The 22104-nt window shown below is 41.7% G+C and overlaps 1 protein-coding gene and 1 long non-coding RNA gene across 3 annotated transcripts in view; one reads left to right on the top strand and one right to left on the bottom strand.

The window, feature by feature from the left end:
- The window catches only part of SHROOM3 (shroom family member 3), a 149718-nt gene extending 138786 nt beyond the window's left edge, over positions 1–10932 (bottom strand). The window contains exon 1 of one of the 2 annotated variants that reach the window (XM_075750889.1): positions 10413–10932. In XM_075750889.1, the coding sequence (XP_075607004.1) occupies positions 10413–10577 (165 nt within the window). In that variant the 5' untranslated portion in view covers positions 10578–10932. The remainder of the gene's footprint in view (positions 1–10412) is intronic. The other variant, XM_075750888.1, reaches the window with a different exon arrangement.
- Positions 10933–17193: 6261 nt separating this feature from the next.
- Positions 17194–22050, top strand: LOC142601517 (uncharacterized). The gene is made up of 3 exons (XR_012835041.1): positions 17194–17353; positions 19947–19983; positions 21961–22050. It is a non-coding gene; the product is annotated as an uncharacterized LOC142601517 (long non-coding RNA).
- The last annotated feature ends 54 nt before the right edge of the window (positions 22051–22104 follow it).

Genomic DNA, 22104 nt, shown 5'->3' with positions numbered 1-22104 from the left:
CAGTAGTAGTAATTTAACCTAGGGAAGAGTGCCAACAACTTATTTAATTGCAGAGTTTGTGCCAACACCACCACAATACAACTATTAATACAAGTCTGCAGTACAAGACTAATTCTGCTAACCTTTTGCTGTTGCCTTATAGTCAGGTCAGTGGCTGCATCCCTTCTGTGCTGACACTATTCAACAAACACTGGCAACTGCTTTTAAGCAAACATGAAATGGAGCAGGGCTGGAGGGAGGGGAGTGGGATCATTGATAAAATGAAGATTCCCTCCTCTGTGTCCAAATGATTCGCATTTCTTTCTCCATTTCAAGCCTCTCTCTTGAAACTGAAAATGCATCTTGCCATGTATTTGCTCCTGGAAAACAGCCAGATCTTTGGTCTGAATTCCATCAGCTCATTTCCCAGTTTCTATGAGACTGCATTTGAGAAATGTGGATCTCCCTCAGACCACTGGCAAGATTGGTCATCAATCAATGCATAAAAACATGAGGTCTGACATTAGGGACCAACAGACTTTTCTAAATTAAACCTTCATTTAAATAATGCATATTTTTACAGAAAAATTAAAAAATAGCAATAATGTATCCAGCACTACTGCACATTTTCAAGGACACGATTATTCCGGCAATTATGTGCCATTGCAAACATTTTAAAATCCAACATTAAATAAAGCATAAACTCCAAGCAACATCATTATTATATGAGGTAGTAAATTCACCAGTGCATTTGCAGACACACCCTTGCTTCACTCTTCCCCCACTGCCATATTTGTTTTTTTATATCTGCATCTTGTGACTGTATCACTATAAATTCTGAACGCCCGGAAGAAAAATTTTTTATTACACTCATAAACAGCGTAAAGGGATCATAGTTTTCAACTGTGACCCACTGGCACTACCATGATAGAAAAAATAAATACTGATTACAAGCTGAAGAGAAAACCGAGAAAAACACTTCCATATGACTGTAGTTAACACTCTTTATCAGGAAGTCACTAGTTTTCTATAGGTGTTTGTTAGGAAATTTTCTGCAACATGTAGTGGACTGTATGGTCTTTCAATTCTTCTGAAATAAACACCTCTTGCCACGTTGAGTATCTTATTCAGGGATCCTGGAGACCCTTCTGGCTTCCTTCTGCCCCATGAAACTTTCCACTTTTTGAAATTAATCTGTTTGTCATTTCTTTGGCAAATATTTCTGTAATACTTTAATTTCCATTTTTATGTGAATTAACATTTGACATTTATCCATGCCTTCTTTTTAAAAGGAAAAAAGGTCATGAAAACTCTTATAAGTAATGGCAAATGTGATGATTTGGCATATTTTCAAAAACTTGCATTCAATAAAAAAAAGGCGAAAACCCTCTAATGGTGCTAATAAAAACTGACCCTGCTGACAATACAAACCAATTCCCGGAAGACTTCATCATCACAAATTGTACCTGTATATGGCAAGTCATGTTCAGAAAATGACCCATTACCGATAATGGCTATTAAAAACTAGTATCTCTTCCATCTCTGTTGGCTGGCGTTTAAAACACTTTAACTGCTGAAACGGACAGGGCAAAACTGCTTACAGCATCAGTGCAGAATGTGTGACTGAATCTCAGTAGAACATGGAGCTATGACATTTGTCAGCCAAACTCGTCATTCATCCGTGCATTGGAAAATCCCCATTCTTGAGTTAGAATAGGGAATTGCTTTCAGGCTGGCAGATTATCTGGAGAGGTCTGTGGGAACTGCAAAACATTGCACCTGCCTGAAAAATGGCACCAACTCAGCCAAGACGTTTCCAGAGGGGAAAGTTAATATATGGGAGGAATGCACATAAATCCTGTTATTTCTTAATGGGATTGGGGAGCTTATTTCTCACCCTGTGCTTTGAAATGTATCCCACAGCCTATTCTATTAATGAATTTAAGCACAGTGATTTTCTTATCAGCAGGAATCACTCTTCACTGGGGGTTGAATTTATTTTTTTGTGGGATTTTTTAATGCAAGTGTGAAAAATTAATATTATGCTTGAATACCAGTTAGGATGTTAACAAGCTGTGTCCTGGATAAGCTGGTCTTGTCTGTTCCTGTTGTCCTTTCCCTAATTTCAATTGACCAAGAAACTTAGAATAATTTATTTCTTTGTGGTTTTTTAAGTTCATGGCAAAGTAACAAAAGTTTTGGAAATAGATTTAGGTGGTGTCTGGCTGAAAATGGGAAGTTCACAACTCTGTTTCCAGCTCAGCCATAGGAATGAACCTACACAAGCCCTTTCTTAAAACAAACTTGCAACATTTAGGAAGACATTTTTTCACTCAGAGTGCTAAGTGTAATATACAGACACAGACTGTATTTCCACAGGGGAAAGATGCTTTCTGGCATTTAACAACTTCTGACCTGAGTCTCTTTAAAGAGCGAGGGTTCTGGCAAGTCCATCTGAAGTATACAGTCCAGATCTCCCTCAGAAACAAGGATTTAGTAAGTGAGCCAAAGCGGAGGGTTTTAAGTGGACCTACAAAGAAGGAAGGAACCCTTTGGGTGAGACATGAACACAGATATGGCAGCCTATGGGAGATGAGATTATAAGGAAAAGGAGAAATATATTTAGTGCACTTAAAACCTACACTTTCTAAATTATATACATCTGACACACAGCAATGACCAATATCCTGCTCCAGCCAAGGCACGTTTTCAGGGAATGTCCAAAAATCTAGCAAGCCCCGCTCCATCACTGGTGTATGACGGTCAGGGCTACCCAAAGGTCTGATTTCCACACCTCACATTTACTAAGCAGGCTTGGTCCTGTTCGGCACCCACGCTGGCAGGCATTCATAATGCAGACCACACTGTTGACTTCACAGAAAGAAATCCAAGATGTGAGGTTGACGTGGCTGGGTGCTAGACAGCCAGAGGATGCCAAATCTTCCTGCAGACAAGCTAGTTCCGATGCTGAATTGTATTTTTCTATTATTAACTGGATATTCCCTGTTCCAAGCGTAAGGGCAGGTTTGTGTCAGACACTGAAAGAAAGCCCCTCCTAGGCAGGATCAGAAATGCAGGCTGAGGACTCCAGAATGATGGCTGAACGTCCATCAGTTTCTGTTGTTCACACTCAAAGGCAAAGTCTACTCTCTCAACTCTCAAGCGGGGGAGAGAATTGCCTCCTGGGCTGGTGGATACTAACACATTCGGGGTTTTCTGACACTGATCTTGCATGCTCTCTGCTGCCACCAGATGGTGGTCCACTCAAGGCTTTGGAAATACGCAAGTAAACGACAAAGATGTTGTGGTTTAGCAGTCTATTTTCAAAGGCCTCCAGACATTTTTTCTTTGACTACCAATATTTGTTGGCAAACAAATTACAGTTCAGCTCATTTTCACTCTCAAAGATCCTTCCCAAAGTCTGAGTACTTCATGCACAATGGATCCATGCTGGATCCATGCTCCACAGTTTTGAGCTTCATCAAAAGATCCTGAAGGCAAATCCTGATGAAATTTGAGATGAGATTAGATCAGCTCCAGCTCTATTATCGATGATAGTTTCTCTTCCTATGCCTTGGGCTCCCAAGAAGCGTGGGAAAGGTTGAATGTAGTAGAGCCTTTCACAAGGAACCATCTATTCTGCACAAACACTGATTTAAAGAGTGCATTCTCTGATTCTCATTCTAGGATCAGTGTAAATCTTAACTCTGGTTATACCTGCCACACCCAAGCGAACAAGGATACGTGGCATTTTTCTGTCTAATCTCCTTCACGTAAGCTAAAGCCAGGGCAGGATTTACGAAGGCTCCATTTATTGACTCTAAGGGTTACATGTTGTGTTTAATAACACAGGATTCCTCTCTGTCCAAGAACCTGAGAAGAAAATATTTCTTCTATTACACCTTTTGTGACTTTGAAGGGTATTACACTGCATACGGTCCTCTGTAATTCGTGTGGTTGCAATGCAGTGGTGGAGACCTGATCTTTCAGACCAGCTATTTCTATGGATTTGGACCAAAACTTCGCAGCTTGCGTTAATCTCCGGTAAGGAGGTAACTAAAGCACGACTGGTCAGCTGGAGACAAACACCTGTCAGTTATCATCCTCACCCTGTGTCAGCATAGAGGTATGACTTTTTTCAAGGGTAATTTCCTTCCACACGCACGTTCATAAATGTTGCGTCACTGAGTTGTCTCTGCACCTTGGGACTCATCTGTGCCAATCTTTGTTAATAAGGACAACCGAGGTATTCCCGGTAGATGGGCTCATCGTGATGCATCACAGACCAACTGGCACTACCCCTTCAGGCAGCCTATCTACAGTCTGAAAAGCTCCTACTGGCTTTGCTGGTGCAGCAGCAATGCCCAGCAAGTCACTGCTCACGTCAGTCAGTTTGTCTGCAATTGCTAATTCAGTGCTGTGGAAGTGAACAGAAGTCTTTTTGTGCTAGAGAACGATCGGCAGCCTAATGGAGGGGGCTGACAATAGAAGCCTTTTCATCAAGCAGCTCCCTAGCTTTAAGAAAAGGTAGACGATCCTGTCCCTTGTGCTGGCATCAGCAGTCTTTCGTGAGGCCCTAATCTGAGCCATGAGAAACAAGGAAGAGTGGTGAAGAACGGCCCCTCTGCTTTCTGAAACAATTACAGCATCAGTTCCCTCCTGCTTCTCTGAAAGCAAAGGTCTGCATCACCCAGATTCCTTTGTTGTCTGGCACCAGGCATCTGCCTTGTGTGTTGCCACAGTCTAGCAAGAGGAGTCAGATGTGCAGGCAGATGACTTTGCACAGCAAACCCCTTAGGCAGACAGAGCACACACCCTTCTCCAGTGCCAAACCTAAAACAAGTACTGCGGGGCAGGGAGAGGGGAATCAGGAAGAAATCGTTTCTGTTGACCAGGCTGATTTGGTCCTTGATCTTTTCACTATAACCCACGCTGGTGCTGGTGAGTGCAGGTCTGTACTTGTTTTTGCTCACGGGACCACTTTTTCGCCTGCTGTGGGACTGAGCCCAAGCGCAAGCAATTACATTATGGTTTAGAACCAATGACTGCCCACTTACTGTTCACTTACAGCTTACACACACAGGGATATGGGGAATGGACGCAAAGAAACTTTGCCTGTCAGTGCATAAGTCAATTTAATTTTGTTTATAGGGACTCTGGGCATTCAAGTGGGGAAAGCAATGGGCTCCTGGTACTGATCTAATGGGAGAACACTGACTCCAAGTGTTTCGATCAGAGGCAGAGACAGGGATAAGCATCTGAGGGCCAGCTGGGGTCCAGAATGGCCTTTTGGGTTTTGTTTTGTCAAGAATGGTGGAACAATTCTCATTACATGTCACTAACTAACTGCTCTATGAGCTCACTCAGGTGAGGTGAACAAGGCATTATAACCAGAAAGAGAAATAGCACAGGCATGGGAGCGTCGTGGAAGACAGCCTGATCCAGCTCCTGTAAGCACCACTTGCTAGAGGGCTCTTCATTTCATCAGAAGTTGGATCAGGCTCCTAACAAGGTTTAAACACCTTACAAGAATTCAGGGTTATTTCTCAGGCTCTGTCCCAAGCTATTCCTATTATTATTAAACTTTTATTACTTCCTACATCCCTGCTGAGTAGTAAACCTCTGAGTTTGTGTCATGCTTCTGGCATGAGGTCCCTGTAAATGACCTACCCTTTTGAGTTAAGGGAACCGATGAACTACAGCACAGCATGTGAAAAGTGTTCCCATATAGCCGCTATCCGAGCAAAAATGCTTTAGATGCTTTAATTCTCAGGCAAGAGAAACAACTCTTTTGTTAGTATCATCAACATGGAGCTCAAAATAAAAGGGTGTTTCAGAGGCCTACAACAGCTAAAACTATTCCAAAGTTTTGTGTTGTGGTTTGCTAGAAATAGTTTGCCTGGCACTGAAATAGTTGAGACTGAATAATGTTAATTACCTTAAATCAAAAAATTCTTGCAGGAAATCAAGAGGGAATGAACACTTCTGTTACCAGTTTGCCTTTACTGCCTAGATCAGTCAGGGCTTTCATTTATGCAATATTGATCTTACAGCTTAGGATGAGGCAAAAAAGTAACACGCAAAGGGAAATCTGGGTTTGCTTCTTGGTATTATCATGGTTTTGATGCCAAAGGAAATCAGGTTCCAATTAACATTCAGTATCACCTCCAATCACTTTTGCATTTCTCATGAAACTTCTATTTCCACATGAAGAAATCACTTGTTTAATGAGATTTCCACTGTGAGCTAATCTCCCCAAATACAGGCCAGAATTACATGGTTCTAAATTACTAACCAAGTATAATAAAAAAATGGAAATTGAACTACTTCTAGGTAGGAATTGTCAGGATGCCTGCACAGTTTTTCATTTGCCCTGTGTCTGCCTTGTATGAATGGAGTTGATTGGGAATTTCCTAGTTAAAGCAATCTGATCTAATTCTGATTCGTAAAAAATCTTCCTGACCACCCTTTGGGTGGGTAGAAGAGGAGAGAAAGGTTCTGCTGTCAAATAGCAAGTAACACCGTTATGAAAGCTTCTACCAGGAAGCTGAGGTTCAGCCTGAGATTGCTGTCTCTCCTGCATGACCACAGGGTGTTCCCCCCAGCTACCAGCTGTCCAGGCAGGGTCTCTTGCTCTGTTTATACAAAAGGAAATAGCTCCAACAGAGCTGGAGGTACTTTCTCCAAAATAGCTGGTCATCAAGTTACAGCTTTGGGATCCTGGAGACCAAGGTTTGAACCCCCTTCCTGAATCGCCAAGAAGAATTCATTTTTGGAAGAGCTTGAACACAAAGGATTCTCTGCCGTGCCAAATCCCACATCAAGCAAATCAAATGTGTTAGTCTGTATCTCAGATGGCCAGGAGATGTGCCCTGAGAGCTAGGGTAGTCTGAAGTGAATCTGAGTCCGTAATTGGGAATGAATGACAAACTTTGAAAGCCGTCAGTTTCCATCCTGATGGGATTTTGCTGCTGTTTAAATCTTGATGCCCGATCCCTGGAAACATTCAAGGTTAAGTTGGACGGGGCTCTGAGCAACCTGATCCAGTTGAAGATATCCCTGCTCGTTGCAGGGGGCTTGGATTAGATGACCTTTAGAGGTCCTTTCCAACCCAAACTATTCTATAATTCTCTATGAGCCAAGATCTGAAAACAGAGAAGCGGAAGTCACTACCGGGGATTTGACTTGTACTGTTTCTGAAGTATCAGTGACACATTTATGACACCAAGTTACCTTTTAAACACTACTGGACAGAATGTGGGTTGGATGTAATATACCTGTTTACGGTCTGCCGTCACCTCCAGCAAAACATTATGAAGAGACCTGTGTTGAAGACTTTGAATTAGCTGTCATGAACTGCTTCGGTATAGGTTTGTCTTTCCACAGGGAAAAAAAGAACAGCGTTAGCATAAAAAAGTCATCTGTTTTAACTACCTAAATTCATGTTAGCTGCACAACCAACATTTCTGACAAGTTGATTTAGACTTGGTTGCGTGATGTGCTGAGCATCATGGCTGATTCAGCAAAGCATTTACTAGTGTGTTTCACTGTAAGTGTGCCTATCTGTGCACTCAATCACACACACACTGAGAAATCAGCGTGTCTTGTTGCACCAGAAGCACAACGATATGTCTATACAGCAAAGGGACTTTTGCTGAAAGGCAGTAAGTAACTTGTTCTTATCTTGAAGGCGATATTAAAACTATGGTAATCAGATCTCTAAAACAGCACCTTCTACCAGCTGAGAATATAGGTCTGGTTTTTGCAGTTTACACTCCCAAGTGGTGCTCCCATTGCTTTGGGGTAATTTCTTGGCATATTATTGGTGAGAAAATCTGTCTTTCCAAAAAACTGCACAGGGCTGTGAGAACCAGTTTTTGTGCATCTGAGCCTTTTGTAAATTAACTCAGCTTGGTTTTTAACTTCTGTCACAGCCTTTGGTCTGAAGCCGAGACAAGCCAATCCTTGTGGGTCCCAAGTGACCATAAGTTCCTCATGGCTAGAAAGAACTATTGCATTCAAACAGATTTTGCTATCTGTCTAGTATGCTGTAACAATACATCAATGTTACTTAGACTGTTTCAAGCCATGTTGCAAACTTTCATGGGTACCAGCTTAAATATTTGCAGAAATCTACGTTTTTATTTACACTAAGGCCATTTAACACCACTCTGTCAATGCAAACAGACAGTTAAGTGGACATAAATATAATGTATTTGCCAAAACAGAATAGGGAGCCGAAACAGAAATAAAACTCCTACCTTAATTATGAATAATCAGAAAAGAAAAACTGACACCCACGTTTTCTGTATTTATAGGTAATATTATTTAGAACTGTTATTGATCATTCCTAGTGCGTACCTGTATGAGTAGTGCGATCTTTAATGGTCCCGTGCAACCCAAACCATTTTATGATTCTGTAAGTATTCTTGTGCAAGTACAGAATTTAACCTGTAACATGATTCAGTTTATCATTTCCCCCCAGTTCCTCATTACTTCACAATATAATCAGAAGAAGAATACTGAATTAGCTAAATGACTACGGTGCAATTAATTATGAAGAGCACATAGTGAATTCAAACACAAGAGGAATTTCTCAGCTGAAACTGGAAACCAGGAAGCAACTATAGGTGCTGCATGAATTCCAAAAAGCAGCTTTCACATGCAAGCTGTTCTCCAGCTCTGCATCACCGATGCATGAGCAAAGCAATGAAATACCAACATTGATAGCACAAACCACACAGTAGCTGCAAGTTAAAAAAAAAACTAACCCAACCAAAAAAACCCCACCACATTTTTGCAGTGTTGTTTCACAGAAGGCAGGCACAAGTCATACAGCTCCCAGTGGCACTATGCACACTCCAGGCATGTTTGACATTAAGGGGCCTGGTTGTTGTGGAAACCAAATCCCATAGATTAATTAATGTTCAGCAGCCAGAGCCATCTCTCTTCCTCTCTGCCTCCCTGCCCCCAATTAAAAAAAAAAAAAAAAAAGAAAAAAAAGAAAAAGGGACGGTGGTGCTTTTTACATGACAGAAGAATGTCAAAGCAAAAAGAAACTTTTTCCTCACAAATGCAGAAAACTACCAATAAAAGTGAACAACCTGACTGAAGTGTTAGTCCCTCATGTTTATAGAATGAAAAAATATAACACCATTTTGGTGAGGCTAGTTTTGCTTTATGTGGCAAAGCCAAACTATCCCCAAGAAGGGACAGAGGATTATGTGAAATTCCAAAAATTCCTTTATGATGAAAGAACTTTTAGGGAAGTCCCCCTTTTTTATTTTCAACATGTAGTTGCACTAATTACAAATAATTTCTTTCAGGTGACCTATTCAAGTGACTGACAGTCTTCATGTGAATGTGTTTGCACAGTGAGTTGCAGGATTTGAATAACATTGATTTGGAGTATCAGCATTTTCTTTTAGCCGACATTGGTTCTGATCCTTTGAATTCCCCATATACATCCCAGTTTACATGAAGGAGTAAGATTAGACGTAAGTACATATACGCACCAAGCAGCTCGCTAAATAAATGCATACTATAAACAAGCAGAACGCACCAGACAGATGACGCAGAAGAGAAATATGGGTAAGAGACACTACATGTAAAATTTCTGAATTACCTCAATCCTATTTTCAAAACAGTTTTAGGGCCACAGGTCAAACATATTTTAGATATTCATAGATTAGATTTGATGCTTTTGAAAATCTGTTGTCTTTAGTATTTGCATCTTGAGGTACCTGGGTGTTTTTAATAGCCCAGTTCTGATGAGAGTGAGGAACTCTTTCTCCCATTTTTTCCCCCTCAAAATATCCTTGTAAGCTATGCTACTAGTTGCCTCAATCACGAATAATTAAAATAACAAAGAACTTCAAGGCATACCATACTTAATAGATATTTAGTAAGAAGAGAGTACGTAGGGTGAGAAAACCACTAATGTAGCATAATATATATACATACCAAATAGGTACAAGTATTTATTATTGTTTCCCCGCACACACTTCTAATTAGCCAACATCACATCATGTGACTTAAAGCACTTTCTTTTCTCTGCAGAAGAGGTAGTGATGAATTACTGAACATGCTCAGATATGCTATGACTTCATGACACAAGATCACCTCATGAGAGACCCCTACTCACTCCCATTCATAGCAGTGAAGTAAATAGAGCCAATTTCTGCAAGGCAAGATACTCCCTGTGGGACAAAACCTGCACTTTGATAGTTAAACACTGCCGAGAGCTCTCATGTGTTGCTCAAATACGTAGCTCCTGAGCAAACCTACTGACTTGAATAGGTGCTCAACAGTTTTCAAAACCAAACCAAATACAGTGTCAAATGTAACATTTCAGTTTTATTTTACAACTCTTGCCCTTTAAATCAGGCACCGCTCCTAACTTGTTTGCATTTCATTTAAAATGAGAAAAATACCTTTGAGATGATTAATGGCTCCCCGTGCTCCAGTCCGCCTTTCAGTGTGAATCCCCATGGAGCGCCTCCTTGAAGCAGTGCCTCCAGGTAGATATATCTTCCTTTATGGGTAATGCTGGACTCTGAAGATGATATGCTGGTGTTAATATTGTCTAACATTCTCATCTGTCCTATCACATACTCAGACAAATACAAAACCCACTCGGGCAATCACAGAACAACCAAGCTGCAAATTAAACTCCCCGGAAGCCCACCACAAGTCATCCCTGAACATGTGAAACAAGAAGAGTCTGAGACGGAAATTTTTTCTTCAGAGCTGGAGTCCAAGGTGATGAGTTAAAAATGTTTCCCACCAACATTTCAGCATGCTGTTTCTCCTTCAGAATTGTGAGGTTTTACTGGCGTTTCAGGACTGTGCTTTCCCCATTGCCAGGTATTCTGGCCACGATAGCTTTGTAAAGATTTATCTTCCTGTCTTTGGCATATCAAACTTGTGCTTTTAAAGATGTGGGCAAAAAAAAAGAAAAAAAAAGTTTATAGATTTAAAAGCCCCTGGCCAGCAAATTGCCAAAATCCAAACGAATGCTTCATTTGTGATTGATTATCAGTCTTTTCTTCCTTTCTGCGTGCGATTTACCATTACAATGGCCTTTTTGCCTCAGCCCACTGCACTAAAAGAATGGAAGCGTCTTCTCCCTCTCGCGCTCTCAGTTACTCTGTCCGCTTACTTCACAATTTTCTGACTTGTCAAAAAAAAAAAAAAAAAAAGGCTGGGGGAGGAGGAGAGAGAAAGTCCATTCCTAAAACTATTTAGAGGGCTTTAAAATGTGAAATAACTCCATACTTATTGGATTTAAAAGCGCAAAAAAGTCTATCAGGAAAACTGGAGAAGCAGGTGAAATTAATCCTTTGGGAAAAATGTTAAGACGATAGCTGAGCTCTTTTAATTTTCTATGCTCTCCCCGATGATCTGCCAAAGCTGCAGCAGCTACTGCTGCTATGAGGGTGGGTGAGGAAGTGAGAGAGAAAGAGAGAGAGAGATGGATTAAGGCAAGTAAGGCAGTGCTGCCCAATTGTGCACATCAAGCATACAATTATAAAATGCAGTGTGCAAGAGCTGGGGCTCACCCTTTTATTATGCCCCCGGAAACCACCATCTTTCTATTGTACTTGCCAAGGAATTGTAACAATCCAAACTGCCAGTTGCTGAAAATACAATGGACCTGTGCCAAATCAGCCCAGTGGAGCACTGCTAATAATTTTGCTCTCATAAAGTGCTTTTCCTCTGCATGGAGCCTACCAACTTCCCTGGACATATTTCTTTCCCCCATTTACTTTGTCATAAAAGGTGAATGTTTTCCCAATATACGGAATAATAAATAGCACTAAGAACTTAGGATACTTGTATTAATGTAGGCAGTCACCAATGACTACTGTAGAGCTTATCGATGTGGGTGCATCTGTTCTTGCATATATAAATGTAGGCTTAGCCATTTGACTCACCGCTCAAACAGGTGTCGACAGCATATATCACAGAAGGTGTTTTAAAAAAATTCTGAGTTTTATCAGCCCTTGAACAGGATGAGAGAGAACATAGCCCACAAACCACTCCCTTTCCTGCTGGCATAGCTGAATAAACAAATAGTAGTGCCTGCACCTCTAAGGTGCTTGCACTTTTGATCTTGTAGTGCCTGGGATGTACATTTTTTCTCCTTCAGGCTTTGAAAGTTCTGAAGGTCTTGTGTTAAGAAACCCATAGTGAACAGTGGGGAAAAAGCTTTGGAGCTACGAGACTGAAACCAGAAATCTTTGCATTTGTTCATGCCCACCCCTTTTAAGATGCTAGAGTTTCCCCAGAGCCTTCTATTTGCCCCATGGGCCCCAGCTCTCATTACCAATAGCCATGAAGAGGAATGCAGAAAAGAGGCCCCTCCCTTTATTTTTTATGGTAGATGATCCTCAATCCTTGCTTATATTGAGCTTTGTCCCCTCTGCTTCCCTCCCAGGGGCTGAGTTTTCATTAGCTTCCCATCCTGGTCAGGCTCACAGATTGCTTTTATCCAGAATTCACCCTTTAGCCTGACTCAAATCAGATTTCTGTAGTTTTAGACTCCTAATGTTTCACTGTAAAACCCCTCATTCCAAGTCATCACAAAGAGCAATTCATTTCTGTCCCTACACAGGCCTTCTAGAGACAGGCTAAGGCTCCGGGAGCTGTCTCTTGGGGTCATACATCCTCCTATCCATAGCCATCAGGACTATTTAAGACTGTGTAAGAACATGCCAGTCTGTTAACAAGCCAAAGGCACTTCTTTGGATTATATCAATTTCCAATACAAAATGTTGGTCACTACACCTAATGTCTGCAGACACTAGAATTTCAATAAGAGCTATAGTTCTCATTGTGCCTACAGTCGTTGATGATTAACAGTTACCAACATAATTTCTGAGGTGCAGTTTCCCTTCTACTCCAGCACTGCAGTTCATTTCAGGTGCTGAATCCAACATAATTTTTGCCAATAACTCCATCAAATTTGTCACCATTGCAAGCACATAATTTTCTCCCTGTACTACATCCAGATTTGCTAGTCCTTCATACTGTTAATCCAGCTCTTAAAAGGTCATATATAGGTGCCTGCATATATCAGAGACCCTTGACCACCTAAGGAAAAAAGTTTGATCAGTCACCCAAAAAGGGCTGCCAGGTACTGTGCTGCTTTCCCAGGAGCACACAGGAGTTAAAAATCTGCCAGGTGCTCACAGAACCAAGCTCCTGTGTGTGTTACTCAGACATTTCTCATCGAGAAAACTGTCTGGGCCATCCTCGCAATGCTAACTAACCTCTTGGCGGTGCCCACAGAAATCAAAGGATTTTTGGAACACTAGAGATAGCAGCAACTCCAGCCCACACACATGGGATTTAACTTCCTGCCAGACGCAATGCAAACAAAACCAGTGAAAGATAACTTAATAACATACAGCAACTATTGATGAAGAAAGTGGGATTAACAGCATGCACGTGAGCGTTGCTGTGCTTCAGCTGTAAACTAATTCTTCTGAGAATTTCAGATTTCAGTGCTGAAATCTGAAATACAATTAAAGCAATATTCGCCATTCACCTACATATAAACATTTCAAAGTATTAAATGCAAACCTTTTTTTCTCATCTTGCCTCTGGCAAGAACCTCAAATAGCACAAGTATCTCAGCACTGTTTGCTACAAGAAAGGAATTCTTGCACAAGGAGTTCCTCTCAGGACAGAGCTGAGATACTCTCTGGTGGGGTGCAGTAGAAGAGACCTGGGTTCAGAAAAGTGCTGTCCACACAGAATAATATATTTGAATTAAAATTTTGCACGGTTTCAGCATAAGAGAAAATAGATTTGGCATACAGCCATGTCAGAACTCTTCCCCTCAATTGTCAAGTACTACACTGCTAAAGCAGGAAAAATTAACATTTATTTCACTTTTCAGAGTTCACAATCAAACTCTACATTTATCGTCAATAAAGGCACTGCCTCCTTGCTGGCGGCTGCTCTAACTTTTCCTAAATTCCTTCAAATATTCCAAGTTTCTTTCGCAAATGCAGTTCATCAGAGCAATGCTGCCCCCGTCTGATTGATTTAAATGCAAACATTTCACAGTTTAGTGAATAGGCATTTTCTATGCTTTTCCCAGAAGCAGAATTTTTACTAAGTATTCAGTGTAGTGTTACTGATCTTACCTGGGTCCCAGAGCTGGCAAGTTATTAGGTCAGATTAAAGGTAAACCTAGAAATCAAAGAAAGGAAAGTCAGCTCCTGAATTTTGTACACATCTGTTACTGCCTTTTTGGCTGTGGAATTAAATATTATGCTTCATTCAAATCTACCTGCTGTTTAGTTATATCCTGTAAGCTCAGAGGGAGCAAATTCACAACTTATCTCTGAAGAGGAGTTTTATAAAATAAAGCAGACCTCATCTGTACTGAAGGGACTTCTGAGGAGGAGTAATGTGCCAAAATGACTCAGAGTTGGACATCAGAAGAGCAGAAGTGCAACTTATTACCCAGTATGTCGTGTTTGGCAGAAAATTGTCATTACAAGCAGTTCAACAGAAAGTTCAGGATGAGGAGGGGGCATTGATCACCCAACATTTGCTCCTGCAGTCTTTTGTATTTCTAGTTGCGCACAAACTGCTTCTGAGTGAGGAAAACGCTTGCAACGGGCCTGTTCAAGAGAATTTATATTTTAAATTGGCAAGGTGGACAAAAGAGTATATAAATGTGGGTTTTCCTACCTTGCACAGATACAGAGGGAATGGGTGACTCGCTCATGGTCATACATGAAGCATGAAAAGGCTGAAAAATGAAAGTCGTCCTTCTTTTTCCTAGCTCACTATTTTTATCACAGAACAACTTCTCTTTTTCTTCCAGACAGGGCTCTGCATAAGCTGAAGAGCTTCAGGAATTTTAAATAATAATAGATGGCTTTCAAGCACCAGTGGCTGTCCCAGCTTCTTCCTCTCCCCCTGAGTCATTCACCTAAATCCGCAGTAGGACGGAACAAAACACAAGTGTCAAAAGACACAAGCCTCTTGAATCAGCCCACGATCCTTTAAGAAGTTAATGATTCCTTCTTGGCGTAACATTTCCCTGAACGTTTATTATATAAAAAAATAGAAACAAGTAAATAGAAAATATGACTTTTCTATACTTACCTCCAATCAGCTTGAGCTGCCTGTAACATATCCATCCACTCAACTCTGTAAAATGTCAGTCTTGCATCTAAAGGAAGAAATTGCAGGAAAGAACACACGTTAAGACTCTGTGTGGCCTCAAAGGGATTGCAATCAACTACCAATGTTCAAAATTTGTTTCTAGAGAGACATTCCTAGGGATACACAGGGAAGCTCTGCTCAGATTCCAGGCTGGATTTGCGTTCATCTTCCTTCCAGGCCACAGAATAAGCCTGCTTTTCTGGACAGGACTGAGGTAAAATAAGAAAATCAGACAGAGAAAGGGAAAGATAGAGATCTGAGAATGAAAGGAAAGAACAAAGCTGAGAAAGAGAAGTAAGCTGCAAAATCCATGAATCTGCGTCCTTTTTGTGTTGGAAAAGGCACTTGTTCTTGAAGTCTGAAAAGAAAGAACTTTCTCTGGTGAACATAAAAAAGCCTCTCCATGTAATATCGCCTCTGGCACAAAATAGCTCTGAGTCCCTCTGTTACTCAAAGCAAACTGAAAAGCAACAAGCCTAGGTGAAGAACAGATTCGTCCCTCTAAGGAGAGCACAAGTGCTGTCACAACTGAGGAGATGAATTCAGGATATCTGAATTCAGAATTGCAGATTTTCTCTCTGCATCTGAATTTTCACCTATCATCTGATGTAATGCACGGAGAATCACCCTGCTGAAACAAGAGTCCAAATCAGGAATCAGGAATCAAAAACATCAGAACCTTACAACATATCAGTTGTTGTTATACAGGCATTATAACTGTAACAACATTGAGGCCACATCAGCAGTAACAATCCTTGATTTTCTATATATTACAATAAGCCCTTCCAGAGAAACGGCCATTTTGCACTCTGAATGGAATAACTTATCAAGATGCATAAAATCAGGGACATCAAAGACAAGTCCTCATTCTAACACTAAAATAATAAAAGATTCCATGATTACCTTCAACTAGCCAGTAGTATTATGCAATAGCTAAAGGGGTTTCCCTTATTGGGACCTAGTTACACACTTTAAAAAAAAAGGGAAGCACAAAATGCTCAGGGCAGCCATCACCTCATTTAATTGAACAGTTGTGTAGTATTTATCTCTATCTTATCTGGCTATGTACACGATTGGACAGCTTTTAGATATACTCTACTCATCTGCTGAGATCAGAGGTTTCTGTACCAAGCTATTTCTTGCAATTGTTTCTTGCAAGATGGATTACAGCTGAAGTCACCTGAGGCAGATGTTCTTATTGTAAGGCCAGACATCGCAGTGAGCTGTGATGACACAGCCCTGTGTCTGAGCTCATCCTCTAAAGAGCAGGGCAAATTCTGTAGACATTTATGTTTAATATGGGTCATATGAAGAAACACAGGAGGTTCAGACAGATTAATTTCCTGTGTTTTTTTTTCCCCCCTAAAAAATAAGACGATTATTTAATAGTTAAAGCCAGTATTAAGGCCTTTAACCAAATCTGAAATGGCTGGTGGGTATGGCCCAGGTATTTTAGAAGTAGAGCCTCTGCTCTCTTTACACTACTGCCTTCCTTTCAAGGCAATATATCCCCTTGAACAAACTCATAACCCCTGGAACAGCTCATACTCCTCCCTGCAGGAGGAATTATTTTAAACACAAGAATAATTGCATCTTGCTGGTGAACCTGTGGTGATTTTTAGATTTTTCTTCCCAGAGATATTCCCAAAATAGGAGGAAAGTTATTCAGGATTTACATCCTAAGAATCATTCTGTCCTTAGGTTGTAATTGATGTTTCAGGAGTGGCAGTGGGAAGCAGCAAAGAGGCTGGGGTGCTCAGGACCAGAGCTCCCACAAAACACCAGACAAAAAAGGTACCTGCTGCCAGGAGAGGTAATGCTCCGTAGACAGCACCCAGCCACAGCCCTGATGGGAAAAAGCTATCGAGTTTCCCGCTGAAACCGGTCTTTGAATGACATTTTGCAGAGAAATCAAACACTGGATGCGGCGTTCACTGGCTCCCCCTCATGCACATGATCAGCTCCAGAGGAGGAGTTTGTTCCCAAGGCTACCGAGTCGGGCCAAGGCACTGGGGTCAGGGGCAGGTGGCTCCCAACGGCTTTGGCAGCTGGATGGGCAGCCCGCAGCACGGCAAAGGCAGGAGCGAATGTGAAACGATCCATGTCCCCCTCCTTTCCCAGCCCCACAGCGAGGAGATACCGTCCAAAATACAGGAGAAACAAATCTCACCGGTGTCTATCAGAGGTAGGTGCAGGCCGCCTCCCAGATGAGTTTTCATGCTTTGTTTGAGACTGTTCGAGCATTGAAATCTGGCTTCAGGATATTGCATAGCATATTTACCTATAAACTCCTCTGCCTCTTTTCTCTGTGGACAGAAGAAAAATACATCTTTTCAGTGCTGCAATAGAAATTCTTTCTCTCCTCGAGCTGTTTTCCATCCTTTGCATGTGTTTTTTGCTGCTGATGCGCTGACAGCTCCGGAGCGGGGTGGAGGCCAGAGATCTGTTTTCAGCTGCTTAATTCTTACTTTTCTTCCCTCAGTCTGAAGTAGTCCATGTAAAACCACTTTTCTTCCTTTGTCTTCAGGTTTGTCTTTTAGCACTAGGTGAACGGGTTTTTTTCCTCTTGTAAATTAAAATGGTGTGTTCTCCATTGAGGAATGGTTATGTGTTTTTCTTCTCAGTCAAGTATTTAAATATATAAACATATTTGTCTGTCTCCTGAGTTTGCTCCGACTTAAGTTCTCCAGCTCCCTGATGATTTTGGCCCAGTTCACACCCCTGTTACTGAAAACTTGTAACATGGGATGTCTGGTATAAGCTGTGGGCTGTTATTTTGAATAACTGGAAAAGAGGGACAGCCTGTTGATGTCTGCGTGTTCACTCCTGAAATCAAGATCCAAAATGGGACAGTCAGCCACATAATTTTCTTTGCTGAAATAAAGCGATCGTCTTTTTGACTCTGCACCCACTCTCTCCCTGAAAATTGAAAATATCAGTCAGACAATCAATCACCTTTGTGAAATTCAAAACTATTTCATCTCTGAAGAGACTGGTGTTAAAAATCAAAATATTTTAATTTTTATTTCTGACCTGGATTTTTGGGAAGATGCTTTTGGCCCTCTGGCCTTTTCTCTGGCAGGAGGAAGCCTCCTCACCCCAATTTCTGCCCTCAGCTCACGGTCACTCCTCCAAATGTGCTACTTTGCTGGCCACATACCATGAGGAAGATGACCTAGGCCCTCCCCTACCCCGCTATGAGAGGATTTTTATCTCCAGTCTCAAACATGACACCATTCTATCACCTGCCATCGTAATCCAGCGGCCGTGAGGCCCCCTTAACTCCTGTCCCCACAGCCTGAGGGGGGCACACGTGAGCGGCCATTTTGAGGCTGAGCGCCGGCGGGGGTAGGGAGCGGGGACGGCTCCCGGGCTGTCTTCCACACCGCAGCTTCCCCGAGGCCACGCTGATGTGAGGCGGGCGGCTCCCGGAGGATCGGGTCGCGGCCGCGGGAAGGCCCCTTCCCGGGGAGGAGGCCGGAGAAGGGGCGAGGGGGTTCTCACCGTGAGGGAGCAGCCTTTCTAGGGAGGCAATAGCGAGTGCGTATCCTGATGAGGTAAAAAGTCCGTCGGAGTGGAGGTGTGGAGGGTTTATAGAGGGATTTCGGAGCAGACTTGCGCAGCCGCGAGAGGCCGGTCGAGGCGCTCAGGGTCTCCCTCGTTTCTCGCCACGGAGGTGCAGGTGGCCGCATGCGGCGGACGTTGTGTCGGCTCTCGGCCGGGCCCGCGCCATTGTCGCCGCCGGGGAGATCCGCCGGACGCAGCCGTCGCCGGGCTCGCCCTCCTTCGCTGCACGGAAAACGCGGCCGGGGGAGTGACGGGGTCCGTCCCGGTTTGGGAAGAATGGTCCTGTCGTCTTGGTGCTGTTGAACTTTGAAGGGCTGCAGTGGGAGGGTTGGAGGCAGTGTTTTCATCTTAAGGAAGTGTTGTTTCTGGTACTCGGGATTGTGGTCTGGGATAAAGGGCTTCACTTTTCTCCATTACATGCCCTTAGGAAGCACGGACAGTGGTCTTTTTCAGTCAGATACATGGAAGGTGTCAAATTATCTGTGGTATGGGAACTGCTACTGCAGCTACTTCTTCACTTACAGTGTAGTGCCATGTTTTCCAGAACACCAGTCACGCAGGAAAATCCAAATAACACAAATAAAACCCCATCAGATACCATCCAGCACAAAGCTACCCCTGAGTAATAAATGTGTCTTCATTTTTCTTTTTTTTTTTTTTTTTTTTACCACTGGGGAAAAGGTTCACAGACTTGTCCCCCAAGGACTACTCATAGCAATCACGCTCCCAAAACTTAAGATGTACAAGTTTAGACTTGCCCAGTTTGGGCTCACTCCAGACTTCAGTTTTCTTTAGGGAGTACCTCCAAAAGAACATTATAAGGAAGAAGTTCATTTGGTTTTAATCAAGCAGATGGGATAGATTTGTACGTGAGATCAAGGCAGATGTTTACAGAAATTTCATCTTCAGTGTTTCTTCTAGAAGAATTCTGTATCTGGAAACATTGTGGGAAAGTGGTAGTGTGTGTGATTTGCCACTTCATTGTTGTTGCAAAACTAACCGGTGATGCTAGCAAGTACTTATAAAAGCCTGCATCTGTGTTCATCGTGACAAAACAAAGCGTAAGACTTTAAAAAGGAGGGAAACTATCTCCCTCAATATCTTTTAATGCCTTCTGCAACATTAAAATTAGATGGGCAAAATTCATTTTTTATTACATAAAGTTGATTCTTAATATATTAAAAATAAGGACAGATTTTTTTTTTTCACAGGTGCTGTTACAATGAGCAAGAATATCCAGGAATTAACGTAATACACAGTTTTTGTTATTAGAGGAATTCCTGTACCTGCTGTCTGTCATTACAGTGAATAGCACACTCACTGAAAATGGAAGCCAAAACATTCCCGAGGTGTAATCTGTTATACCAATGTGCCAGGAAAGACATGAACACAAAATTTAAGGATATGGGTGCCCAAGGCACTCTACAGTGAAGGATAAATTACACTGATAATTGTAATTTGTGTGTCAAAATAATAGCTTCATTTCTGTCCACGGTGGAATGAGTTCTTCCTGCTGCCAATGAGATTTCTGCACAAATAGCAGGATATAGAACTGTCCTTTGATAATGAACTTGCAGGAGTCCAAAATTCTGTGTACTGTTAGATTCAGAATCATTCAGCATTGGAAAAGTGATACTTGTGAAATTCAGTGACGTTACTGTTTTGAGTGATTTTTTTTTTTTTCCCCCAGAAGGTAGTGCTTGGATTTAGTGATTTTTATATACAGTTGTGTATCTAGTATTTGAAAGTTGCTCTGAAACAAAGAATGGGGATGGTATTTTTCTTTCTAAAGCTTTGATTTAGTCAGACTCTGATGGATCAAAATGAAGTATCGTCTCACCACTGTGCTTATTGCAACAGTGTTTAGTGGCAGATGCATAGAAAAATGGTCAGGAAAAAGTGATATTTTTGCTTAGTATACCTCAGTGTCTCAGTGTCCAGGGAATTAGAATGTAAAAACTTAATGAATCTGAATGTCTGTCCCAGCTGTCAAATTTATTACTCCTGGGGATTTGTCTAGTCATTATTTTAATATTTTTATGCATTTAGGTTATACTCCTCAATCACAGGGCAGTGTTGATAGAACCTCCACCCTTGCCTGTAGCTGATGCCTCTTCTACCCCCTTTCAGGGTAACAGACTCCTCAGGATGCTTTTCCCCCTGCTCTGCAGCTGTGTTTGCATCTGTGTCCTCTAATGTTTTTTATCAGTAATGTTACAGAATGAAAACCCAGGTTTATCAGGGTGCTTTAATACAAATGCAGAGAGGCAGCATAACAAGTGCATTGCTGTGTCGACAGAAATCAGCTGTGCGTGTTCACATTTGTAATGTCACAGTTCTGCTATGCACACACAACAGTAGTGACGCTAAATGACAGGGAGCTGCTCTCCTTGCTGATCTCATATTCCTCCCTCACCTGTAGACTTGCCACTTAAAATATTTTTTCCATAATTTCCAATTCCTCTTTGTCCCTCAACTATTTTTTCTTCATGCTTCCTTTTAGCTTTCTTCCATTTACAGCTTAATAGGTGAACTGCCAAAACTTGCCTGTTACTCTCACTTAGACTGTATTTCTTCTCTTTTGGTCAGAAAAATTCCTCTTGCCTTTTATTTTTTTCCTTATCTGTCTACTTTCTTTGCACACACACATTCTCCACCTGCCCCAGGAATGTATGAAACGATCTGTTGCCTGATCAATTCCAGTAAAATAAGATGATGTGAATCTGCACAGGTTTCCTTTCTTCTGTGCTCGAGGTTTTAAATAAGCAAACACTTCCGTGATTCTACAAGTTTTCTGAGATACTTCTTATTATACCTGCAAATGAACTATTTGACAGATTTCTGTAAGGTAGCATTTTACTGGCCAGCTAGGAGAAAAAATATGGAAATAAAAGGAAATCCCTTTTCAGAAGACAAACCAATTTAGTTTTGTTTGTTTGATGAAGTGTTACTTTACTTGTTTGGACTTTTATACATTATGCCTGCTAGTGGCAAAACACAATAGTTTAGTTGACTATGCTGGAACTGCAGGAGCTGAAGATGTGGCACTGTGTTGCCAAATATAAGTGCAAACCAGTAAAATACAACACTGTTACCAAAGAAATTGTTTGGTTTCGCTTCTTTCGGTTATTCAGTTCAAGTTGCATTTGTGATGCAGTGCAGTTGGATACTCTTCTGTATTCAGTCCTGCCTTTTCAGCAAATGTTTCTATGTGCTATTCCGCAGGGAGGCACTGGAAAGACAAACAAAAGAGGCTCTGAAACTCCACGAAGAAGCCACCAAATTCCCAGTGGAATCAGTGATGTGTTCTTTGAGTCATGAGGAATCTTTACCAAGTGGCGATATGCCTAGCGTAGGCAAGTATTAAAC

Source organism: Balearica regulorum, chromosome 4 (assembly GCF_011004875.1).
Source record: "Balearica regulorum gibbericeps isolate bBalReg1 chromosome 4, bBalReg1.pri, whole genome shotgun sequence".
In the NCBI taxonomy this organism is placed as follows: domain Eukaryota; kingdom Metazoa; phylum Chordata; class Aves; order Gruiformes; family Gruidae; genus Balearica; species Balearica regulorum.
The sequence above is the reverse complement of the archived record's forward strand: the minus strand, read 5'-3'. Positions and strand labels throughout refer to the sequence as shown.